We start from the raw sequence: 20,589 nt of genomic DNA, 5'->3' as shown, positions 1-20,589 counted from the left end.
TAAGAAATTGCTAGAATAGGAAGCCACTATGGATTTAAATAAGGCAATCCCCTGGCCTCTTCAAATCCTAAAGCAATCAGCTTTCCTGCCATGTAGAGGATGGGATGGATGGATGGGGACAGGGTAGAGGGAACAGGCACAAGAAGAGTACTCAGCAAGGCATGGTAATAAGAGTAGTCAGAGAGGCATGGTAATGATGTCAAGTGACAAATAGAAAGCCTGGCCTGGGGGGGTAACAATGAAGGAAGAGGCAAGTTAGATTCAGAAGCACCCGCAGGACTTGTGTATAAACTAGAAATGGGGTAAGAATGGACTCAAGGACTTTTTTTTTTAATATTTTTTATTTATTTATTCATGAGAGACACAGAAAGATAGAGAGAGAGAGGCTGAGACACAGGCAGAGGAAGAAGCAGGTCCATGCAGGGAGCCGGATATGGGACTTGATCCCAGGTCTCCAGGATCATGCCCTGGGCCAGAGGTGGTGCTAAACCGCTGAGCCACCAAGGGATCCCCTCAGGGACTTAAAAAAAAAAAAAAACTATTTTAGAGAGAGGGAGAGAGTAAAAGCAGGAGAGTCAGAGAGAGAAAAATCTGAAGTCAACTCCACACTGAGCACAGAGCCCGACACAGGGCTCAATCCCAAGACCTTGAGATCATGAACTGAGCCAAGACAGAGTCGGCTGCTTAACAGACTGAGCCACCCGGGCAACCCAAGGACTTCTCTTTTAGTTTGTATTAAGTATTAGGAAGTGCTGGTTACTGGAATAAGTGATAAGATAAGAGAAATTGATTTGGTTGAAAAATTAAGATATTTTAAATAATTAAGTCTGAGATACTTATAAAGGTTAAGGTGCAACACACAACTATACCATTAAACTCTGGTGCTCAGAGAGACTGGATATACAAATTTAGAAGATATCAGAAAATACTGAGTGCCATAACAATGGATATTTTTTTCCCCTTTGGAGAGAAGGAACTAGGAAGTACGGCCCAGGCCTGAAGTCAAGCAGAAAAAGAAATGGCAAATATAGGAGGAGTTAGAAAAGTATAAGGAAAACCAGGCATGTGGTTTCACAGCAATGAAAATATATTTCAGAAACAAGTTAAGAGACAACTACTGAGTGCTGCTGAACTTTGAGTAAGACAAGAACATTGATTAGGTTAGAAACACAAAGAATGCTAGAGACTTTGACAAGTGCAACTATAGTAGATACTTGAACTTTTTATGAAAGTTAATTCTATTAGAAGATTCTCCCATTACATAATGTGGTAGGCAGACTAATGGCCTACAAAAGATGTCCATGTCTTAATTCCTGGAACCTGCAAATATGACCTTACACACCAAAAGAGTTTGTAGATATCATTAAGAAACTTGAACTGGGGAAATTATCCAGGTCCACTATAGTCACACATGTCCTTTTAAGTGAAGGAGGGTGGCAGGAGAGTCCAAGATTTGAAGATATTAGCGGGCACCGAAGACAGAGGAAAGGACCATGAGCCAAGGAAGGTCAGCGTCTTCTAGAAGATATAAGGAAACAGATGCTCTTCTAGAGTCCTTCAGAAGAAATGCAATCCTGTCAATAAAAACCTTTATTTTTAGTTTAGTGACACTTACTTTGGATTTTTGACCTCCTTAACTGTTAGACAAATTTGTGTTGTTTTAAGTCACAAATTTATGGTAATTTGTTACAACAGCAATAGAAAATCAATACACAAAGGATACCAAAACAGTTATTTCCATAACCTGCTAGTGGTCAAAATGCCCAGTATATACCACCACTACAAAGGGAAACTATTAGCCTTAAAAGCTTAATACTAGGGGTGCCTGATGTGGCTCAGTTGGTTAAGTATCCAACTCTTGGTTTTGGCTCAGGTCATGATCTCAGGGTTGTAGGATGGAGCCCCACAAGCTCCAAGCTCAGTTCAGCGTCTGCTTGAGACTTTTTCTCCCTCTCCCTCTGCCCCCACATGCTCTCTAAAATAAATCAATCTTCAAAAATAAAAAAAAAGTTAAATAGGTAAAATCTCTGAAAACATGCCCTCTGTTATTAAAAACAAAAGTAGCAGGGTACCTGGCTGACCCAGACTGTGGCACATGTGACTCTTTGGGGTTGTAGGTTTGAGCCCCACATTGGATGTATAGATTACTTACAAATTAAAAAAAAAAAAATCTTAAAAAAATAAGTAAGAACAAAAGTAGCTAACAATCAAAAACAACTCTATTAATCTGGCAAAAGCTAAAAATTGAGATGAAAGAACTTGAGTAACCAGAACCTAATAATGGGTTAAAAGCTTAAGAACCTGATAGTTCACATCAACACAGAGATGTGAACAACATGAACATTCTAGTCACAAAAGAAATACAAGGCCTAGTAGGACTTCATGGCCTGAAATTTTTCAGCCTACAAACTTAAAAAACTCAAACAACTTTTTACAGATTCCAAGCTATCTGCCACCCAGTGATGTGTAAACACGTATCTGTGCATAGTCTTTAGATTTTTATAAAAACCAAGTAGGAGAAATCCTCTTGAACCATAAATTTCATAAATATCCAGCAATTTCATTAGTCCAATCTGGTGCATATAAATCTCAACTTTAAGGTAAGTCAGACTCTGACTAGAGTCTAAGCAACCCATGGTATACTGACAATATTGCTACAGCAAAGTAGAGGACCAGGCATGGAGCAAGACGACACAAAACTACCATTCTATGAGACCTTGTGTGGATTTTCAGTGGCTCTCCCCATGACATAACCGCTCTTGGGCTTTAGAGACAGTCACACCCCACAGTGCTTTTCTTCGGATTACCACAAATCTCCAAAAACTTACTCTTTGCCTGTATTTTTTCTTTTTTTTTTTAAGGAGTTATCAAGGGCCATTCACAAGATGAATGAGGAGACAAGAAGCGATTTGACAGAGATGTTATTCATTGGTCTAAAATATTTCCAAATTACTAGTTTAATATACGTCTTGTATTTTAAAAAATAAGTACAGTCTAAACCCAGTTGACCCATTTTATTAGGAGACTGGTAAAAAGGTTTTTTGAATGCCATCTGAACTCAAAGGATAAAGTAAAATAAACATTGCAGATCTACAATTATCCCACGTTTATAAAATATTTTATAACTGTATACACACATACAGGTACACAAAATTAATGTTAATTTTTAACAGATTTTGGGGATGGTGGGATTTTAAGTGATTCTCCTGCTTTCTGCCAATTCTGATTTACCTCATTTTTTCCCCTTATAACAAGCACGTGTCATTTAAGTAAGACATTATTCTGATACTTTTTTAAAAAGCAAATCAAGTATTTCTAGCCAACCTAGGAGGAAGGTAAATGCAACTCCAGCAAAAAACATGGAAATTTTAAAAACCCAGTACAAGTAATTGCATTTCAAAATTAGGAACCAATGTTTACTAAAGATTCTTTAACGACATTGTCTTTTGATATAGTTGATGTAGAAAAACTTTCTGGCAATTTCCATCTATAAACTCAAATCAGTATTTTTCCCAGGAAACAAACATTGTTTTGTTTTAGAGGCATTTTATTTAGACAACTAAAACAATTAGATGTTCAGAAGCAGTGTACAATGAAAGAGAAATCAAACCAATTACTTTATCATGTATTCCCTCTTCTTTACAACTAAAGCAAAAAAAAAAAAAAAAAGGCTTTCTGCTTTAAGGGAAAAGTCAGAAAAATAGGCCAATATATTTTTCTTCTTCATAATAACATAAACAGCTACAAGAAATCTAATTGTAATAAGAGAAATTGGATGTTGGCTTGCACATATTCATTAAAAAGACAACAGGCCATCATACGACAAGAGCCTAATTCCACCTGCCTTCATCTGATATTCTTGCCTTTCACATACAGGTAACACCAAGTTAGTTCCAGGACTGGAGCTAATTCATATTCCCCATTATTTACTGCTCATGTTTGCCTTAAGCAGAGAGTCACTTTGGGAGGCTGATGCTTTTCTCTGCTTGCTTGTTTTAGTCCATAAGTTGTACATTATCTGTGGCATGTGCCCAGTGCTCAGGCCTTCACTTCAGGAGTTGAACTATAGATGGAATCTGAATTCTCTGAAGTAATTTCTTCTGTAATGAAAAAAAATAACAATTAAAAAAAAAACCCACATTAGTCAACTTAATAAAGAAAATTTCTATGTTGACCTCATTTCCTGTGAAATGAATGAATAAAGATTTTTTGAAAGTGTGCTGATGAGGAGAGGCAACAGAGAACAAGGGCACATGCTGTTATAATGACTAGACTCAGGCCACTGACAATGCAGTGAAAAGTAAGTTCATAGATTTCACCCACCAAACTTTTTTACACCATATCTTAACTTCCCAGGGGTTCTGCTTCTGGGCTAAACTTTCAGTGACTCCCAACTATCTAGTAAACAATGAATTACAAGTTGTATCTTGAAAGATTTGGTTCCCTCCTTTATTTATTCAAGTTTCAAACAAGATTATATGAATGGTGTATCTTACAATCTGTAATTCTAGATTTGGGAAATAGCACTTGGTAAGTAGTAAGTGCCTAATAAATAACTGCAACTATAACAATTTTTTTTAATTTTAGCAACTGCCTCCTTACGTTAGACTCCAAGTACTGTAAGAGTAACGACCTCAGATCCATACTACATCTCCATGCCTGCTACTATGCAGTAGGCACTTAACTATTTATATTATGAAATATATGCTCATATTAAATAAATTTCCTTTGTCAATGAGTAAAACTCACCTAACACTTCAATTTTAAATCCCCCAGGACCCCTCAAAAGTTAATTCATTAGTATTTACCTAGCTCCTCTTCTGTTGTCTCTGGAAAACTGATCTTTGGCTTTGCCAGCTCACCACTATCTTCTTCTATGAAAAAAAAAAAAAAAAAAAAAAGCAATCATGATTATGTGAACCACAATATTACCAATAACTTCCAGTATTTAATAAGTAAGAAGAGTACACTAAAACTATTCTAAGCAATGAGCTACAGAACATAATGGGAACCTCTTCTTTTTTAATAACTGTGATTCTAAAATAGTTTGTCATTCCTCAAAATTCATTTTTAAGTTCTTATTACAACTACTTTGGGATCAGTAAGTATTTTTATTAAAAACATGTCTACCTTCTAAGAATCAGTAAGTACTAACCATTCAGAGATTAAATACATTTACTTATAAATTCTTTATATTGCCCTCTAGCAAATTCTAAATTAGATTCATGTCATTCACCAAATGATCTAGTGTAAAAAATTCAGGAACAAAATAGAAAACACACACATACACACATAAAAGAAGACAAAACAAAAAACTTAACCAAACAAAATAACACAATAGCCAATTTATAGTTATGGGTCTCTGCTTAAACTATATTAAATAATTTAAAATCTACAGAAGACAGAAAAATAGAAACAAAGTTAAAGATGAAAAATGACACAAAATCATGAAGCTTAAGTTGACAACTTTGTCATTTTTAAGTGAACTCTACCAACGTGGGGCTTAAACACCTGACCCTGAGATCAAGAGTTACATGCTCCACTGACTGAGCTAGCCAGGTACCCCTTTAGCTTGATAACTTTAGATACAAATCCTTACCAGGAAGCACACATTTCCAAAGGCCGTATGTTTTTCCTACCACAGTTTGCCATAGTCTCAATGTTCCATCTTCAGAACCACTGGCATAGAGTTCTCCATCAGGACTAAATCTCACACAGTGAATAGGACCAAAGTGTCCCTTGTAGGATTCTGAAAAAGAAGAGAAGAGCTATTAGATAACTTAAGACTTAAATGTTGGTTAAGTGTTGACACACTAAGGAAAATACTATCTGTATTATTGGAAAGATATGAAATTCTTAAGTGCAAATTCAAAGAACTAAACCTCATTAAAAAATAAAGTGATTCTTACTGCAAAGTGGTACATAATGTCTACCATTTCTCTGTAAAATTACCCCCTTCTAATTCTAGCACACATTATGGTTTCATACTGTCCCTCTTTAAAAAAAAAAAAAAAAACATGGCTTCAATCCCAGTAAGGGTGAAGGAAGGAGTAAATTCTACAGAGAGCAAATCTAAAGTAAGTCAATTCAACCCCAATTTCCACATCATAAACTCACTGCCTGTTTACCAGGGAACCAATTCTTCTTATGACCACAGAGAGCCACCAGATGGAGCTCTTTTACACAATCTGCCTCTTAATTTCCTGCCAGACTATATCTAAGAGTCTACTAGTCATTCTGTCACACAGAACATGAAGATACAAGATCAATGGCAATCCTTAAATATTTTAGTCTGGGGAATTTAATGAGAAAATATACAGATCAGTAGTAGTGTTGCTCTGTTTAAGTCCTATACTTATTTACAAATTTTTGATGATAATGCCTCATCACCTTAGTAGTTTCAAAGTCTCTAGACCAATGCTTCTATTCTGTCTCTGCGTCAACTCAAGGACCCTCATCTTCCCCATCTCTGTACAACCAGAGAATACCAAGAGAGTTTTATCATGAGAGTAAAATTTTCATGAAAGTAGAAAGAATATGAGAGGTTTGTAATGAGAATAAGCTGGGTCCAAGGTCTGGTGTTCACTAACTGTGATCTCAGATCTCAGGCAAATAATTTACTTCTTTTTCAAAAAATAAAAAACATGGCCAAAACATTCTGAAACTTTGAAAACTGACATTAAATAAAAATAATAAAAAAGAGTCTCTCATTTAAAAGTCACCTATATTCAAACAATATAGGGTGAACTATAAACAATTATAATAGATTCTATGTTTCATTCACCAAACTTCCATTTATCCAACCCAAATCTATCAGTTTTCCTAAAGAAACAAAACATAAAGTTGTCTTTTGTTCTTTGTATATAATTCTAACAAGCTTAATTTCATTGGATGGTAAAGCAAGGCAGCTAGAAACAAGTAGCAGCTTACAGAAAAAGACTAAATATACTAGTTCAAAAAAAAATTCTGTGAAGGCTAAAAGTAGATACTGAGAACCATGATTATAAAATAGCTAGTCAATAAAATAAATGTAAAGTTAGGATGTAGATTAACTTCAAATTAATCTTACCTGCCCTTCCCCTTCCTTTATGAAGGACTACTATGAAAACGGAAGCAAAAGTCAGACTCCAAACAAAAAAAAAAAAACCCACCAAACAAAAATCCCCTCCAATTCAGATGCCTAAGGTATCCCTATAATACACCATAGCTGTTTTTTGTCTACACTATTCTCTAGAGAGCTTAGAGATTTTTACATTGGCAAAAAGGGGAGCCAGGTAGATGAGCTACATATTAGCACTATACTTCAGAAAGAACAAATACTCTTACATCTGTTTAACATGATTTTGACGTAAGACTGCCTGCCTCCTCCTACCCTCAAATAAACACACTGCACTACTGTATAGAATATCTGAATACGATGAACTTAAGTTAAAAGGAAAAGGTAAAATTGAGAGTTTAGCATGCTTTGTTTATAGCTCTATAAATACTTCTATCCAGAGTGGGAAAAAAACCTTTTTCACTTGAAAATAGAAAGTTTTAGTTAGCTGAAAAATTTGTTAACTGAGGTATTACTGAAATCCAGCATTGATAAATGTAACCACATCATTTTAAGGGAGGAAAAAGAGAACAACCCACCTAATTCTTCTCCACTATTATAATCATACTTATAAAGTTTAAAGTCTTCACCACCTGCAACAAGAAATTCTTTCTCAGGATGAAGAGATGCAGAATTGATGGTTGCAGGAGCTTCAAAAGATTTAATTGGGTCCAAACTGAAAAATGATTTAAATAATATTTATAAATTTTGAATATTGCGTAAACAATACCAGGAAAGAGTACTTTTAAACTGTTCCTAATTCCTGAAACCCAAGAAATAATTATATTTTCATTTAGTCAAACATAGTGATGTTAAAACAACAACAACAACAAAAACCTCTAAATAATATTAGCAAAAGTCCAGAAGGATACTCTGCCCAAGTGGAGTTCATTCCAGGAATACAAATACACTTTGTACAATGAACGCTTCCCTAGAAATGACTGTGGTGGCTAATTCACAACAGTATGGTTAATATATCTGGATTTTTGCCCTGAAAGAAATTTAATTCTGTATTGTTTGATTTTTCCATGACAACTACACATTATCTTTAAGAGAAAATGTTTTATAGTAATTAACATAAAGCACTATTTGTACATTATTCTCAACTGCTGAGAGTTTATAAGCTTCTGAAACAAAACCTTCAATATCACAAAAATGTAAAACTGCTAAAGATGGTTCCATCTTTGCTATCAAGCTTGAAAGAAAAACCAAATTTGAAACTATAGCTATATAATAAAAATCAATGCATACCAATAGTTTCACATGAATATCAGTGAGTTTTCACATCAGCTTTTTCAGAGAAACTGATACATAATTTAGCAAAACCTAAATATTTTCAAACAATTTTGAATAGCTAAGAACAGTTTAAAATAAAAAATCAAAATTACACTTATAGGGCCCTAGTAATTAAAAAAAAATACCCACACAAATACATGCATATATAATGTCACACATGTATAATCAAGAAAAAATGTGTAACCAAGAAAAAAAACTAATGGAAGATACAACTACCATTAACATTCTGGCATCTACGGTGAAGAACAGTGGGTAAATTTTTAAAAATTATATTTCCCAAATTTTCAACAAGGGCATTTACTATATTTACAGTCACAAAAAAATTACGTCTTTTTTTTTTTTTTAAAGATTTTATTTATTTATTCATGAGAGAGAGAGAAAGAGAGAGAGGCAGAGACACAGGCAGAGGGAGAAGTAGGCTCCATGCAGGGAGCCCGACATGGGACTTAATCCCAGGACTCCAGGATCATGCCCTGGGCCAAAGGCAGGCACTAAATCTCTGAGCCACCCAGGGATCCCCTACGTCTGTTTTTAAAAAACATTATTAGGTCTATACAAACTTTGGAATAGAAGAAAAAAATCACTATTTCTCTAAAATGTTAAAGGGAAAATTAATAAGAGAATCAAGATCACAGTAGCTTTATACAGTAATGAACATTAATTATAATACCAGTCTAGAGATCCTTTTAAGAAAAATATAATCAAAAAGAAAGAAAATTTAAAAGTTACTAAATTTTACCAATAAATCTCCCCTAAACACTGGAAATAATTAGGTTAATTCCCTAGTGTATCAAATTCTTAAAATACACATTATTAGTGGTATGGAAACATTTTCCCCACATAATATGGTATAGGTCAAGATTTGTCTTATTAAAGAGTTATATATCTTTCACTTCTGCCTTCCAATTTTTAAGTTACCAAAAAAAAAAGGGAAGGTATTTCTTGGACATACCTTACTGCACTATGAAAAGCAATAGATCGTCCATAAGTTATTACCAAGATCTCTCCCTCAGGAATATATTCCATACTGCTAACAGACATATTAAAATTTAGAGATTTCACTTCTGTCATGGTAGCATGATCCCAAAGGCTGCAAAAGAAGAGGAAAATAAGGTGACGATTAGCTTATTTAAGAAAAAAGCTTAATTCCCAATTACATCTACAGATTAACCAATGAAAGAATAATCACAATTGTAGTAAAACCTCCTCCATTCCAACTCATAAATTATAGATGATATGGAGAAATTTGGGGTTCCTATACAATGTTAAATTACTTGATATCTTGTTGGTAAAGTTAACTTATACTTAAAAATACCTCTCTTGGCAAAACTATGCTATTAAGACATGTAAGGTTTTAATCTTAGCAATTTTAGTGTCACTCTAAATAACAGTTCTTAAATTCTGTATTTATAAATCCTGATGGGGGGGGGTTTTTTCTCCACAGAAAAAAACATCAGGTGTCAGCACACAAAATTTCATAGAATTTTTAGAGTTTCATGGACCTCCTGTAGCCAGTGTGTCCACTACTTCAGGTCAAAAGCACATGCTTATAAAGATGTCAATAATTTTAATTCAGTGTCTTGTAGATTATGCTCTATGTTTATAACAGTAAATGGATAGCTCCAAGAAAATGTGACCTATGTACAACTTAACTTTCAATGTATAGAGATAATTCTTCCTACATACAGTTATGAGAAATATTTAAAATATAAGCACTAAGGTCAAATGTTTCAAACTTTAAATTACTAAAGAAAAATTACTTACCGGACAGTTTTATCATCAGCTGAAAGAATCTGTTTATCCTCACTGCACCATAGAGCTTTCTTAATACCAGAGGTGTGACCACTGATTTCCTTAGGTTCTTAAAATGAAACAATGTAGAATATATTTGTTAATATTTGGTTTTTTAAACTGAGCAATACTGGAACAATTAACTATGTGAAGAGAAAAGAAGTACATTTTAAATTAAGCTGCAACTTTTCAAAGCCCAACACAATGAAAACTTATGGTTTCCACAGAATACATTTAGTTTTTCTACACTGGATTAAAAATTTATCTGCATGACAAAGAACCCAAGAACAATGCTGCTATATGTATCTGGGAGTGAATGCATTGCTCCCTCCAGGCTGTTTCTGCTTTCAGTAGCATAACTGTACCACATTGAAATAAAAGAAGCTCATCCAACATTATCACTAACACTGGGACCCTCCTCCAAGCCTGTTGGTAGAAACAGGAAAAAAGAGGGAAGTAGAGGCTGACAGGAGAAAAGGAGAATAAAAAGCAATGCAGTAATTCCCAAAAATATTTCTACAGTGAGAACAAAGCATCAAAAAAAAAAAAAAAAAGAATCTGTCTCTGCTGGGGACTTCCCTGCAAAAGATTAACAAGAAAAAAAAAAAAAACCTACTCTTATCTTTGGGCAAAAGCAGATGCTGGAGGCAAAGCCATTCAACACAATTTTAAGCAAGTCATTTAACCTGTTGAAATAAACCTGTTGAAATAAAGGTTACTTAACCCTTTCATTTCTTCATCTGCAAAATGGGATAATGATAGTTACCATATACCTCATAGCTTGAGAATGAGGATCAAATGAGAATATACATCTAAGGTTTCTAACCTGGAGTCTGACATACAGTAAAAGCAGTTAACTGCTATTATTTCTATTGACAATAAAGAGGCACTTTCAAAAAACAGCTTTGAGAAAGGTAAAAGATGAAAAATGTCTGCCTAAGACCTGAACCACCTTGCTGAGTCTGAAAGATACATGATGAAATGAGGTCCAAATGCTGTATGTTTTGGCATAACGTTATTAAAGAAAATGAAGAGAAATACCACTGGGTCTATGAAGAATAATCTATAAATGTAGTCAGTTTGCTCGCCTTAGAAATGCTTTTAGAAAAGAGTATCTTGAGAATAACTGCTTAGTATCCAATGTAACTTTGACTTTCATACAAACTTCTGACGTTCATAGATTTATTACGAATAAATACCCATGATACAATATATAAGATACCAACTTATATAAAATAAATACAACCCTGTTTATCATAATCTGCTGATTTTTGAAATATATATACTATGTGGCTAGAAAAGCATTAAGAAACTACAAGAGACGAATATCTGGACCAGGGAGTTTTGAAAAAGCATCTTTTACAGCTTCTGTGCAATAAGAGAATTCATAAAGGTAATGATAAATTCCACCACCAGAGCCTTTACAATGCGTATACCATAAACTTTATTAACAAAATTTAAAAGCAAAAGACAAATTAGAAGAACCTTAAAACCACTAATAAAAAGATGAACATCCTAACAGATAAATTGGCAAAGGGCATGAACAGACTATTAGTTCACAAAAGAATACATTAACATGGTATTCGACAGTATTTTAATCTCATGAATAATTTTTTCAAGTTCACATTATGATCACAGAATCACTTTTCTTCTATTAATTGGGAAAGGCAAAATTAGTTATCGGTCCTTGTCAGAACAGGTCAGCTATATATTTTTAGATTTCATTGGAGCACACTTTGGTAATACCTACCAATGGCTTCCAAGTGTACCTCTTTTCTGTACCAACAATTCTATTTCTGTGTAGTTATTCTATAGAAATAACTGCGGAAATATTTGCAACTATAAGGATGTTCAGCATAACACTACTTATATTTAAGATTTCTAAATAGCCCAAATGGACCAGAATAAGAGACGGGTTAATCCACCTATTCATAGGATGAAAATGATATAGCCATTAAAAACAGTGGATAGAATAAAGACATGAAAAAATGTTAATTTTTTAATTTTAAAAATTCTTCTGAAAAAAAGAAAAAAGAAAAAAAAATTCTTCTGATTAGCTAATATATTCACATGGTTTAAAAATCTGAATATATACACACAAAAAAAATCTTACCCTTCTTACTTTCTATAGACAACCATTCTTTCCTCCCAAAAGGTAGTAACACTGCTCTGTACCTTTTTAAACTTAATATGATAAAAATTTAGCAAGATAAACTGGTAAGTGTTTAATTTGCAAGAAAACTACACAAGCACAATGTAGCAAATAAACAGACATTAAAAACTCATTTAAATTAAAAGAAAATATAATCCAAAGACATATAAATTATGCTCACCTGCTTCAGGTTTGTTCAAATCATATATGCGTAGCAGTTTATCCTGTCCTCCAGTTAACAAGTAATTACTATCCTGAAAACACACACAAGCAAAATGTTAACAGATTAGCCATTTTAATAGCTGTATCTCTTTAAAACTTTAACACCAACTAAAATCCAAATAAAGTTCAGACTTCATAAACAGATGCAATACATGCCAATTACTTCTAGAAAACATTTATCTTTCTCATAATTGCCAAAACCCTTTAAGCTCTCCAGTTCAAATGTATTATACCACCTACCACATTAATGTTCTCCCTCTGCCCTGATCCTGCACCTCTCCCTCCTAAGAAACACCTTTTTGATGACCTCAAATTTTTCCTCTCCCTTCTGAAAGTACTGAGGAAACATTATTTGCACATTTTAGATATCTGCTGCTACTGATGGAAGAACTGACCCAAGAGTTCCACAGTACCTTAGGATTAATCAAATAAATAAATCTGTATAGCTTAATCTGTAATTAAATCAAATATAAACAAATTGTATCCCCCCAAATATACAATAAATATACAAACCAAATACACAACCATTATTACAGCATATAATAACAGCAATCTAAACCTCCTAAAATAAATTCTATTTTCTGATACCTGTGTAAAATCCACAGTCTTGACAATGTGTTTATGAGCCAGGGTCATCAATTCATCTCCTGAGACAGCATCCCACACTTTGCTAAAAGTAAAAAAAAAAAAAAATTAAAAGATAAATATAATGGTAATTTTGGTGATTACCAAATATGTTAGATATGTGAAATGTTATATAAATGTATTAGAAGTCTCCCATTATCTCTAATATCCCTCACTGTTAAGATTTAAATATTTGATTAAATATTTAAACAATTCTAAAGGAAAAGAAATTTACCTGTAGTAGCCATATAATCAGTCTAATTTTGACAATGGAAAAGATCTACAAATTTAAGTAAATGAGATCCATGAACCAGCCCATCCTTACTTTTAGTCTATAGCCATAATATCCTTTTAGCAAGACTGCAAAACATTTTAACCAATTTTAAATTTCATTTCTCCAATTTGTTTCTCTATTCTTTATTATGTAACATGCAAAACATAAAAAAGAAAAACAAGAAATCCTGAAAAGAATTTACAGGAGAATGAAAGGCCCTGATACAGGTTACATAAAATTTTAAATTGAGACTACTGAGAAGAAAATATTCTCCCTATCTCTTCCTCAAAGTTGACTCTTAAAATTCTCCAATTCTTTTTTTTTTTTTTAAAGATTTTATTTATTTATTCATGAGAGACACACAGAGAGGCAGAGACATAGGCAGAGGGAGAGATAGGCTCCCTGTGAGGAGCCCGATGTGAGAATCGATCCCTGGACCCCAGGATCACAACCTGACCCAAAGGCAGACACTCAATCACTGAGCCACCCAGGTGCCCCATAATTCTCAAATTCTAATCAAATTAACTCTCCAACAAAGTATCAGTCTTGATTATACAATGCTCAACAGGATTTTTAACCTCTCAACTGTTACGCTGACCCCATCCAACCCAAAATATATGTGTGGTTCTACGTCTACACACACACACACACACACACAGACACCTGATGAATCACAGGATAATGGCTAAATAATACATTAGAAAAATACTGTACAGGGTTCTCCCAATAAAAAAGATTAAAGAAGAAAAAAAAGTTCATTTTTATATCAGAAGAGGTGACTGAAAAATAAACAAGAAAACTTTGCTTACTGGGAAAATAACTGTTAAGACTGAACAAGCTAAAAAAAAAATTTAAAAAAAAAGACTGAACAAGCTATGCTCTATAAAGATTTTCATTTACATATAATTGACATTTATTTTTAAAAACAAAGGAAACAATAAGCAGAGGTGGTGGTGGCGCTGACCAAAGTCGTATCATACAGGACAGGCCAACATATCTATAGTCTTTTCTCTTCTGTTTAGAAACTACTAAAATTGAAGATGACACTCTCTGACAGAAGCATGCTCTAATCACTTGTACTAACTTTGGCATATTTCATTATTCAGAGTAAGAGTCCTAAAAGTCCTAAAAAGGGCTTACAGCCCTAAAAATATTCTGGAATAACTTAAATGTTTTTTAATGTATTTTTCCATCTCCAGGCATGAAACTGATTATTACCAGGCTGGCTGCAGGGCTAACATTAAGGCACTGAAACATCATTAACAATATCTTTTTATCAGCTAACCCTCTAACATTTATTTCCTGCACAACTCATGAAGAACTTGTCACCTCCCTAAACTACTCTCCCTAAACTACTGACCTACCTTATATCCCCGTTTCATGCACATAATTAATGCTATCTGTTCAATGCTTTTCATATCCTGAGAACATACTTCCAAGTCTCAAAAAAGGGGCTGCTTAACTTCTTTAAAGCCTTAACAAAAAAATTAAGCTGTTCTGGGTGAAAAACATTGCCTAACATGACCAAGTCATCAAAAAGGAGGTAATACCACCTTCAATTTATCGACAACCTATTCAGAGAGAAATTGATCTATTTTCTTTTACAAGAGAGAAAAGTGATCATATACTTTGGTTACTTATAGAGTGCTGGGCCCAAATCCAGGTCTATTTAATCATCCTCTGGAACAGAGTACAATAATCTTCTCCATTTTTGGCACTCTCTCCAGATGATTTTAATGAGAGGAAAGTGGAGACGCTAAGAAGAGGATCATGGGAAGTAAAGCTTATATTTGCTTCATGAATTAAAAGATAATAAGAGGAAGGAATTTAAGGGAATAGTGTACTCCTCACCTGACTCAAATGCCCAAATTACCTCAAGGTAACATTCCCAACTGACCCACAGACCCATCTCTGCTGAATATATTTTCTCCACAAGAACAAAATTCACCTCCACATTAACATGACTTTAATGATTTTCTTTTTTTTTTAAGAAAAATGGGAGTTGGGGGAGAGACCTTCCTAAAAATGATCTATATCGACTATAATCAGGTAGGTTGCGGAAGCTATTCTTTAGCTGGATCAAGTTCCTTAACAGCAAGCTCCAGACAAATCATTAAAAGAGAATATATACAACATTCTCACACCTCAAAAACAGACACTGAACAAATAAGGGTTAAGACTCAATTACTATTTATTGAGAACCTACTATGCAATAGATATTATTGCTAGATTCCAAGAACGTAAGTGGAGAAAGATCTCTCAAATCCTCCTAATATCCATGTGGTCTTCCCATCTTACAGATATGAAAACCGAACTTTTAAAAAGCAACCCATGATCAAACTGGAAATATAAAGCATAGCTAGCACATGAACTCAGGCCTAAGCAAAGTGAATGCTTACATCTTTCTTGCCATGATATAATAGGAAACAGGGCGGGTGGAAGGGGGACCCAAAAGCATTTCTTCTTAATATTTAAATCTACTCAAGCCTGTCTTGCACAAAAGCAAAAAGTTTCATGGCCTCAGCCCAGAAAGTCCAAAATATCCTAATGCCTTTATCAGTTTAAAGGATTTTGGTCCAGTGGTAATGGTAGCTATCATTGTTAACTTACACATGTAACACTTATATACCCATTAGATTTTAGGCAATGTTCTGAATATTAGAAATATGTAATATTGATATTAAAATATTTTAAAATATTAAATATTTTAGTTCATTTAATATTCACAACCGTCATATGAGATAAGCACTATTACTATTCTCATGTTTATAGACAATGACAGGGAAGAGGTTAAATAAATTCCCAAGGCCATAGGATTCGAGTACAGGGTTCATGCTTTTAATGCCACTTGTAAACATAGACACCGAGACATGAAATGTTAAGCACAAAACAACGCTGAATACTTATCCAGGGACATGTCCTGGAATGTGGGGCATAGTTATTAATGGTCCATAAGTGACCTAAATAAAGATAACTGGCAGCAAGATACAATCCTGACTGCTCTTTCCAAGACTCTATTAAAGTGCCATATTTTTTCACGCTTGTTTCTCTCTCCATTTCAGAGGGGTTATCATGTCAATCAAATGCAGTAATTTCTATCTAGTTCTTTATCTTCCCAAGGACTGGTATTATATCATTTGATCAAATGCACAAACTGAGAATCTTCACAGATTTTAAAGAGACAGGCATCCTTCCCAACAAGCTTTTGTACAGGTCTCTTAAACATCAGGGCAAAACCATCAGGTAGGAGGTGACAGCATTTTCCTCACATAATAAACATTGATAGGGCCCAGAACTTAAGTTAATAAAAAGGTATCCCGTCAGAATTGCAATTCAAAAGCTTATCTTTCTTTAATGCTAATGTCTGTAGGGTCTATCATCTAACATCTAATGACATTTCTAAAATCCACTTACCAAACCTCTGAAGTCTAGAGTTGGGAATCCCAATTTCTACCTCTATTGTAAAATCAATGACATTCATTCCCAATGAGAATATTCCTACTAAAGTGAGCAAAAAACAAACTTTGGAGGAGTTAAAGTGGGGGGAAAAAAAAGCTAAACTCATGGCAATTAGACACAAGTGTTCCAGAAGCAAAACCAAGATCTATAATTCACCCATTCTTTACCCTCTACTTTAGAAAATTTCTTCTACTTATTTACTCAACATTAAGGTATTAAATAAGCCTAGCATATAAAAAATACAACCTGACCTCAAGAAGCAACAACACACAAACAATTTAGTATAAAAGTACCAGAAGTTTTAACACAGGTAACAATGTGAGAACAAGGAATGAACACCTTCACCTTACAGCACTCCATTAAGTCTTCCATCTGTCAATCACTTTTACCAAATTAACAAAAGAAAATGAGAGATTACAAGTATGCATGCTGACATCTAAAGCAACATTTGACCTGAAGCTGCTGACATTAAAGAATTTAAATAAAATCAAGCCGCTCATTTCAGCAGTAGAACATACAATCACAACAGGGCACAGTGCAAAGCCTTACAATGGTTATGCAGAAAGACATAATAGAAATCTATTCATTAAAGGCACAGAAAAAAGTTCAGGCTGACATTTATAACTTTTCTTGTTGATCTCTCATCATCTCAAATTTAATTCCAGGTAAGCACTGTATCGCCCTCTCCTTATTTAAAAAAAAAAAAATTGCAACTTATTTTTTAATCTTACCTATGGTAAAATCCATTCTGTGATATAGAAATCTACATGTTTCAACAAATGCGTAGTCATAAATCCATTACTACCATCAATCTACCTTCATTTTTTATAATACACTTTGTATATTTGATTTGCTTAGAACAAAGAAGCAACACATTAACAATTGCTCCCGTTTGGAATTCTGAGAGAAGAGAGGAAAACAAAGCTATTCTGACTTTCCAGACTGGAGTCTAACAAGGTTTACTATCTCACAATAGCTCTTGACATTGCCTTTATCAGTTTAAACCTCTCAGGGTTAAGTCATAAACACAATTAGGAACTAGAATACCAAGATTATATAAAATATGAAAGTGCCCTGAAGGGGAAAGTGGGTCATTGCAAGTCACTCTAACATATGCAAAAGCCAAAAACCAAAATGGTAAGGTGTATTCTGGCAAACAGTAAGTTTAATATAACCAGACTGTAGGGCATATGCTGTGCAGTGTCAGACGATGCTGATAAATTAGGATGAAGTCAAGTTTCAAACTGGCAACAACTGAAATTCAATCTTTAGGCCAGTGATTCTAAGGCCTGACATCAGAACCAACCAGAAGAACTTTAGGGAAGGAAAAAACTGATGTTGGGATTCCATCCCCAGATCAATTCAGAATTTCTCGGACACATGCATATGAATATTTTAAAGCTTCTCGGGTTATTTTTGGGTTCACTCAAGGTCACGAACCACTGAAACTGCACAGGAAAGACAGGAAGATCACTGGAGAAATGACATGATAAAATTTGTTTTTAGGAAGCTGGGAAGATGCAGAGACAGAAAGATAGTGGTAGAGGCATAAAAACCATCATACTAGACACTCCGTTGGTAAACAACATAGACATGGGGGGGGAATCAAGAATATTTAAATTTCAGCCTTAAAAAACTTAAAAATGAAGAGTATTTGAGTTTTAAATAGGTACAAAGCTGGTTAACAAAAATGGAGTGAGACAGGGCTAAAAATCTGGGCCATCAGCAGTAGGGCATCACAGAAATGGTATTACTCAGGAAGCACATGTTGAGCATTTTTAAGCACAACAACCAAGATTCGTTATCTAGAGTGCTTATCAACAATACAGACTCCTGGTTCCCAACTGAGACATACAGAATAAGTCATTTAAAGTCTCTGAAAATTGATGAGAACCACTGAAGAGAAAAAAGCAGGAAGAACCAGAGTGGAGTTTTTAGAAAAGATCAAACATCATGCGCTCTATATGGCAGGCACGGAGTCAAAATTTTATGAACTGAAGCTGAAGTTTTGAGTACTTCACAACACAATCCAGGGGGATCTCCAACACCCGCCAATTTGGCTATACTTACGCAGTGAAATCTGCAGCTGCTGTAGCTGCTTTGGTGGCATCCTTATTCAATGTCGCGCCCCAAACAGCACCCTTATGACCCAAAAATGTGCCAATCCAGTCTCCTGTATCTCCCTGGCGTAGCATAGGTTTCCCGTCTAAAACACATTTAAAAAGACATGTGACTTAGGAGTTCGGATTACTTAAAATCAAAGACCCAAACATAAAGTGACCGTGATAAACACCAAAGTGTGAAACGGCCTTTGTTGTGTAACTATCGTTATTCGCTGGGGTCACGAAGAAAAGTCCAGAAATAAACTGAAGCGCTGAGCCAGACATTCTCCCTGAAGCATTTATAATTCGGGGGGACTAATGCTGATCCGTATCAAAATAATCTAAATTTGGGCCTAATTGTGGACAAACTTAACCTAAACCTCGGTTTCCAATTGCAAAGTGGGGCTAATGCCATAAAGGGATGTCCAGTAAACTAACAGCAAGGACAAGTCTCTAAAATAAGGAAGGGTATTACTTAGCTTGGCATATTTTCTCCATCCCCCACATCCTTCAAAGACTTATTTAGAGAATATGATGGCCGGGGTGTCTAGGCAAGTGTACAGTCCCGCTTCTCCAGAAATACCAATTTCTGGAAAGTGATGAAAGGAGAGGCCTGAGTTGGGGGCAGTACTTATACAGTTTTCCCCATCAGACCACTGCTGGCCCCAGCCTCAAAGACTGAGATCCCCGCTTTGTCACTGGGGAGTACCGGCCACACTACCTTCTGGCCCAGTCCTAGCCGTGAGGGACCCGCACCCAGGGGCCCTGCTCACCTTTGCAAGCGCTGATTAAGAAATAGCCATAGGGCGTGATGCCACTGAAGGCCAGATCGACCACGGGCCTCGTGTGGCCCGAGCAGGTGAGCGGCGTCTGCCTCATTGCCATGGCGGCGGCGAACCGAGCGAGGCGGCGGAGGCGTCGAGGGTCGTCGTTTGGGCTCTTTCTTTCGTCTGCCGCAGAGCCTCCGGCTCAAGGCCCCCGCCCTGACACTGGGGGCTGGGGCTGGGCCGAGAAACAGGAAAAAGAGGCCAATCGGGTAGCACCGAGGTCAGGAAAGGGTTGGGGATGGGTCAGGGAGCCTGCGCCCGGCGACCGACAGCCGCCAAGGGAGGGAGAGGGAGGGAGGGAGGAGAGTAGGGGAGGGGGAGAACCGGAGAGCCGGCGGCCGCGACCCGCACCGTCCACACCGGTACTGGCAGGAAGTGATGACACCAGTGACGCCAGCGTCCGTCGGAAGTGACGATCTAGCAGGAGGGCTAGTTTGCCCGGCAGCAGAGCGAAGAGCACGGCAGCGCGCAGGCGCGAGGTCGGCGCACGCTGGGCACGTGACGCTGGCCCCACGCCGGAGACGTACGCGCGGAGGAGCTCTCGTCTGCGGCGGAGCCCGCGGGGCGCGGGGCGCGGGGCGCGGGGCGCGGGTCTGGCCCGCCGGCGCCGTCTGTCGGTCCCCGGGCGGGGTTTGGTGAGTGCGAGAGCTGTGGCTGCTCGTCTCCGCCGGCGGCCCCGGCGGCCCCTGGGGATTACGCGCCGAGCAGTCCCCCGGCCGGACTGGGTCTGTCGGAACATCTAGGCA

The 20,589-nt window shown here is 36.1% G+C and overlaps 1 protein-coding gene across 1 annotated transcript; it reads right to left on the bottom strand.

The window, feature by feature from the left end:
* Positions 1-2,999: 2,999 nt before the first annotated feature.
* STRAP (serine/threonine kinase receptor associated protein) lies at positions 3,000-20,221 on the bottom strand. Its single transcript, XM_055318931.1, has 10 exons — positions 19,790-20,221; positions 18,985-19,120; positions 13,146-13,227; positions 12,517-12,589; positions 10,157-10,253; positions 9,345-9,482; positions 7,636-7,772; positions 5,600-5,749; positions 4,809-4,874; positions 3,000-4,100 (listed from the first exon to the last, which is right to left on the bottom strand). Exons 1-10 carry the CDS (start codon positions 19,899-19,901, stop codon positions 4,039-4,041), a joined length of 1,053 nt encoding a protein of 350 aa, XP_055174906.1. The 5' UTR covers positions 19,902-20,221; the 3' UTR covers positions 3,000-4,038.
* Positions 20,222-20,589: the final 368 nt, after the last annotated feature.

The sequence above is a fragment of the Nyctereutes procyonoides genome, unplaced genomic scaffold (assembly GCF_905146905.1).
Source record: "Nyctereutes procyonoides isolate TBG_1078 unplaced genomic scaffold, NYPRO_anot_genome, whole genome shotgun sequence".
Lineage (NCBI taxonomy): Eukaryota > Metazoa > Chordata > Mammalia > Carnivora > Canidae > Nyctereutes > Nyctereutes procyonoides.
This window is presented reverse-complemented; position numbering and strand designations above follow the sequence as displayed.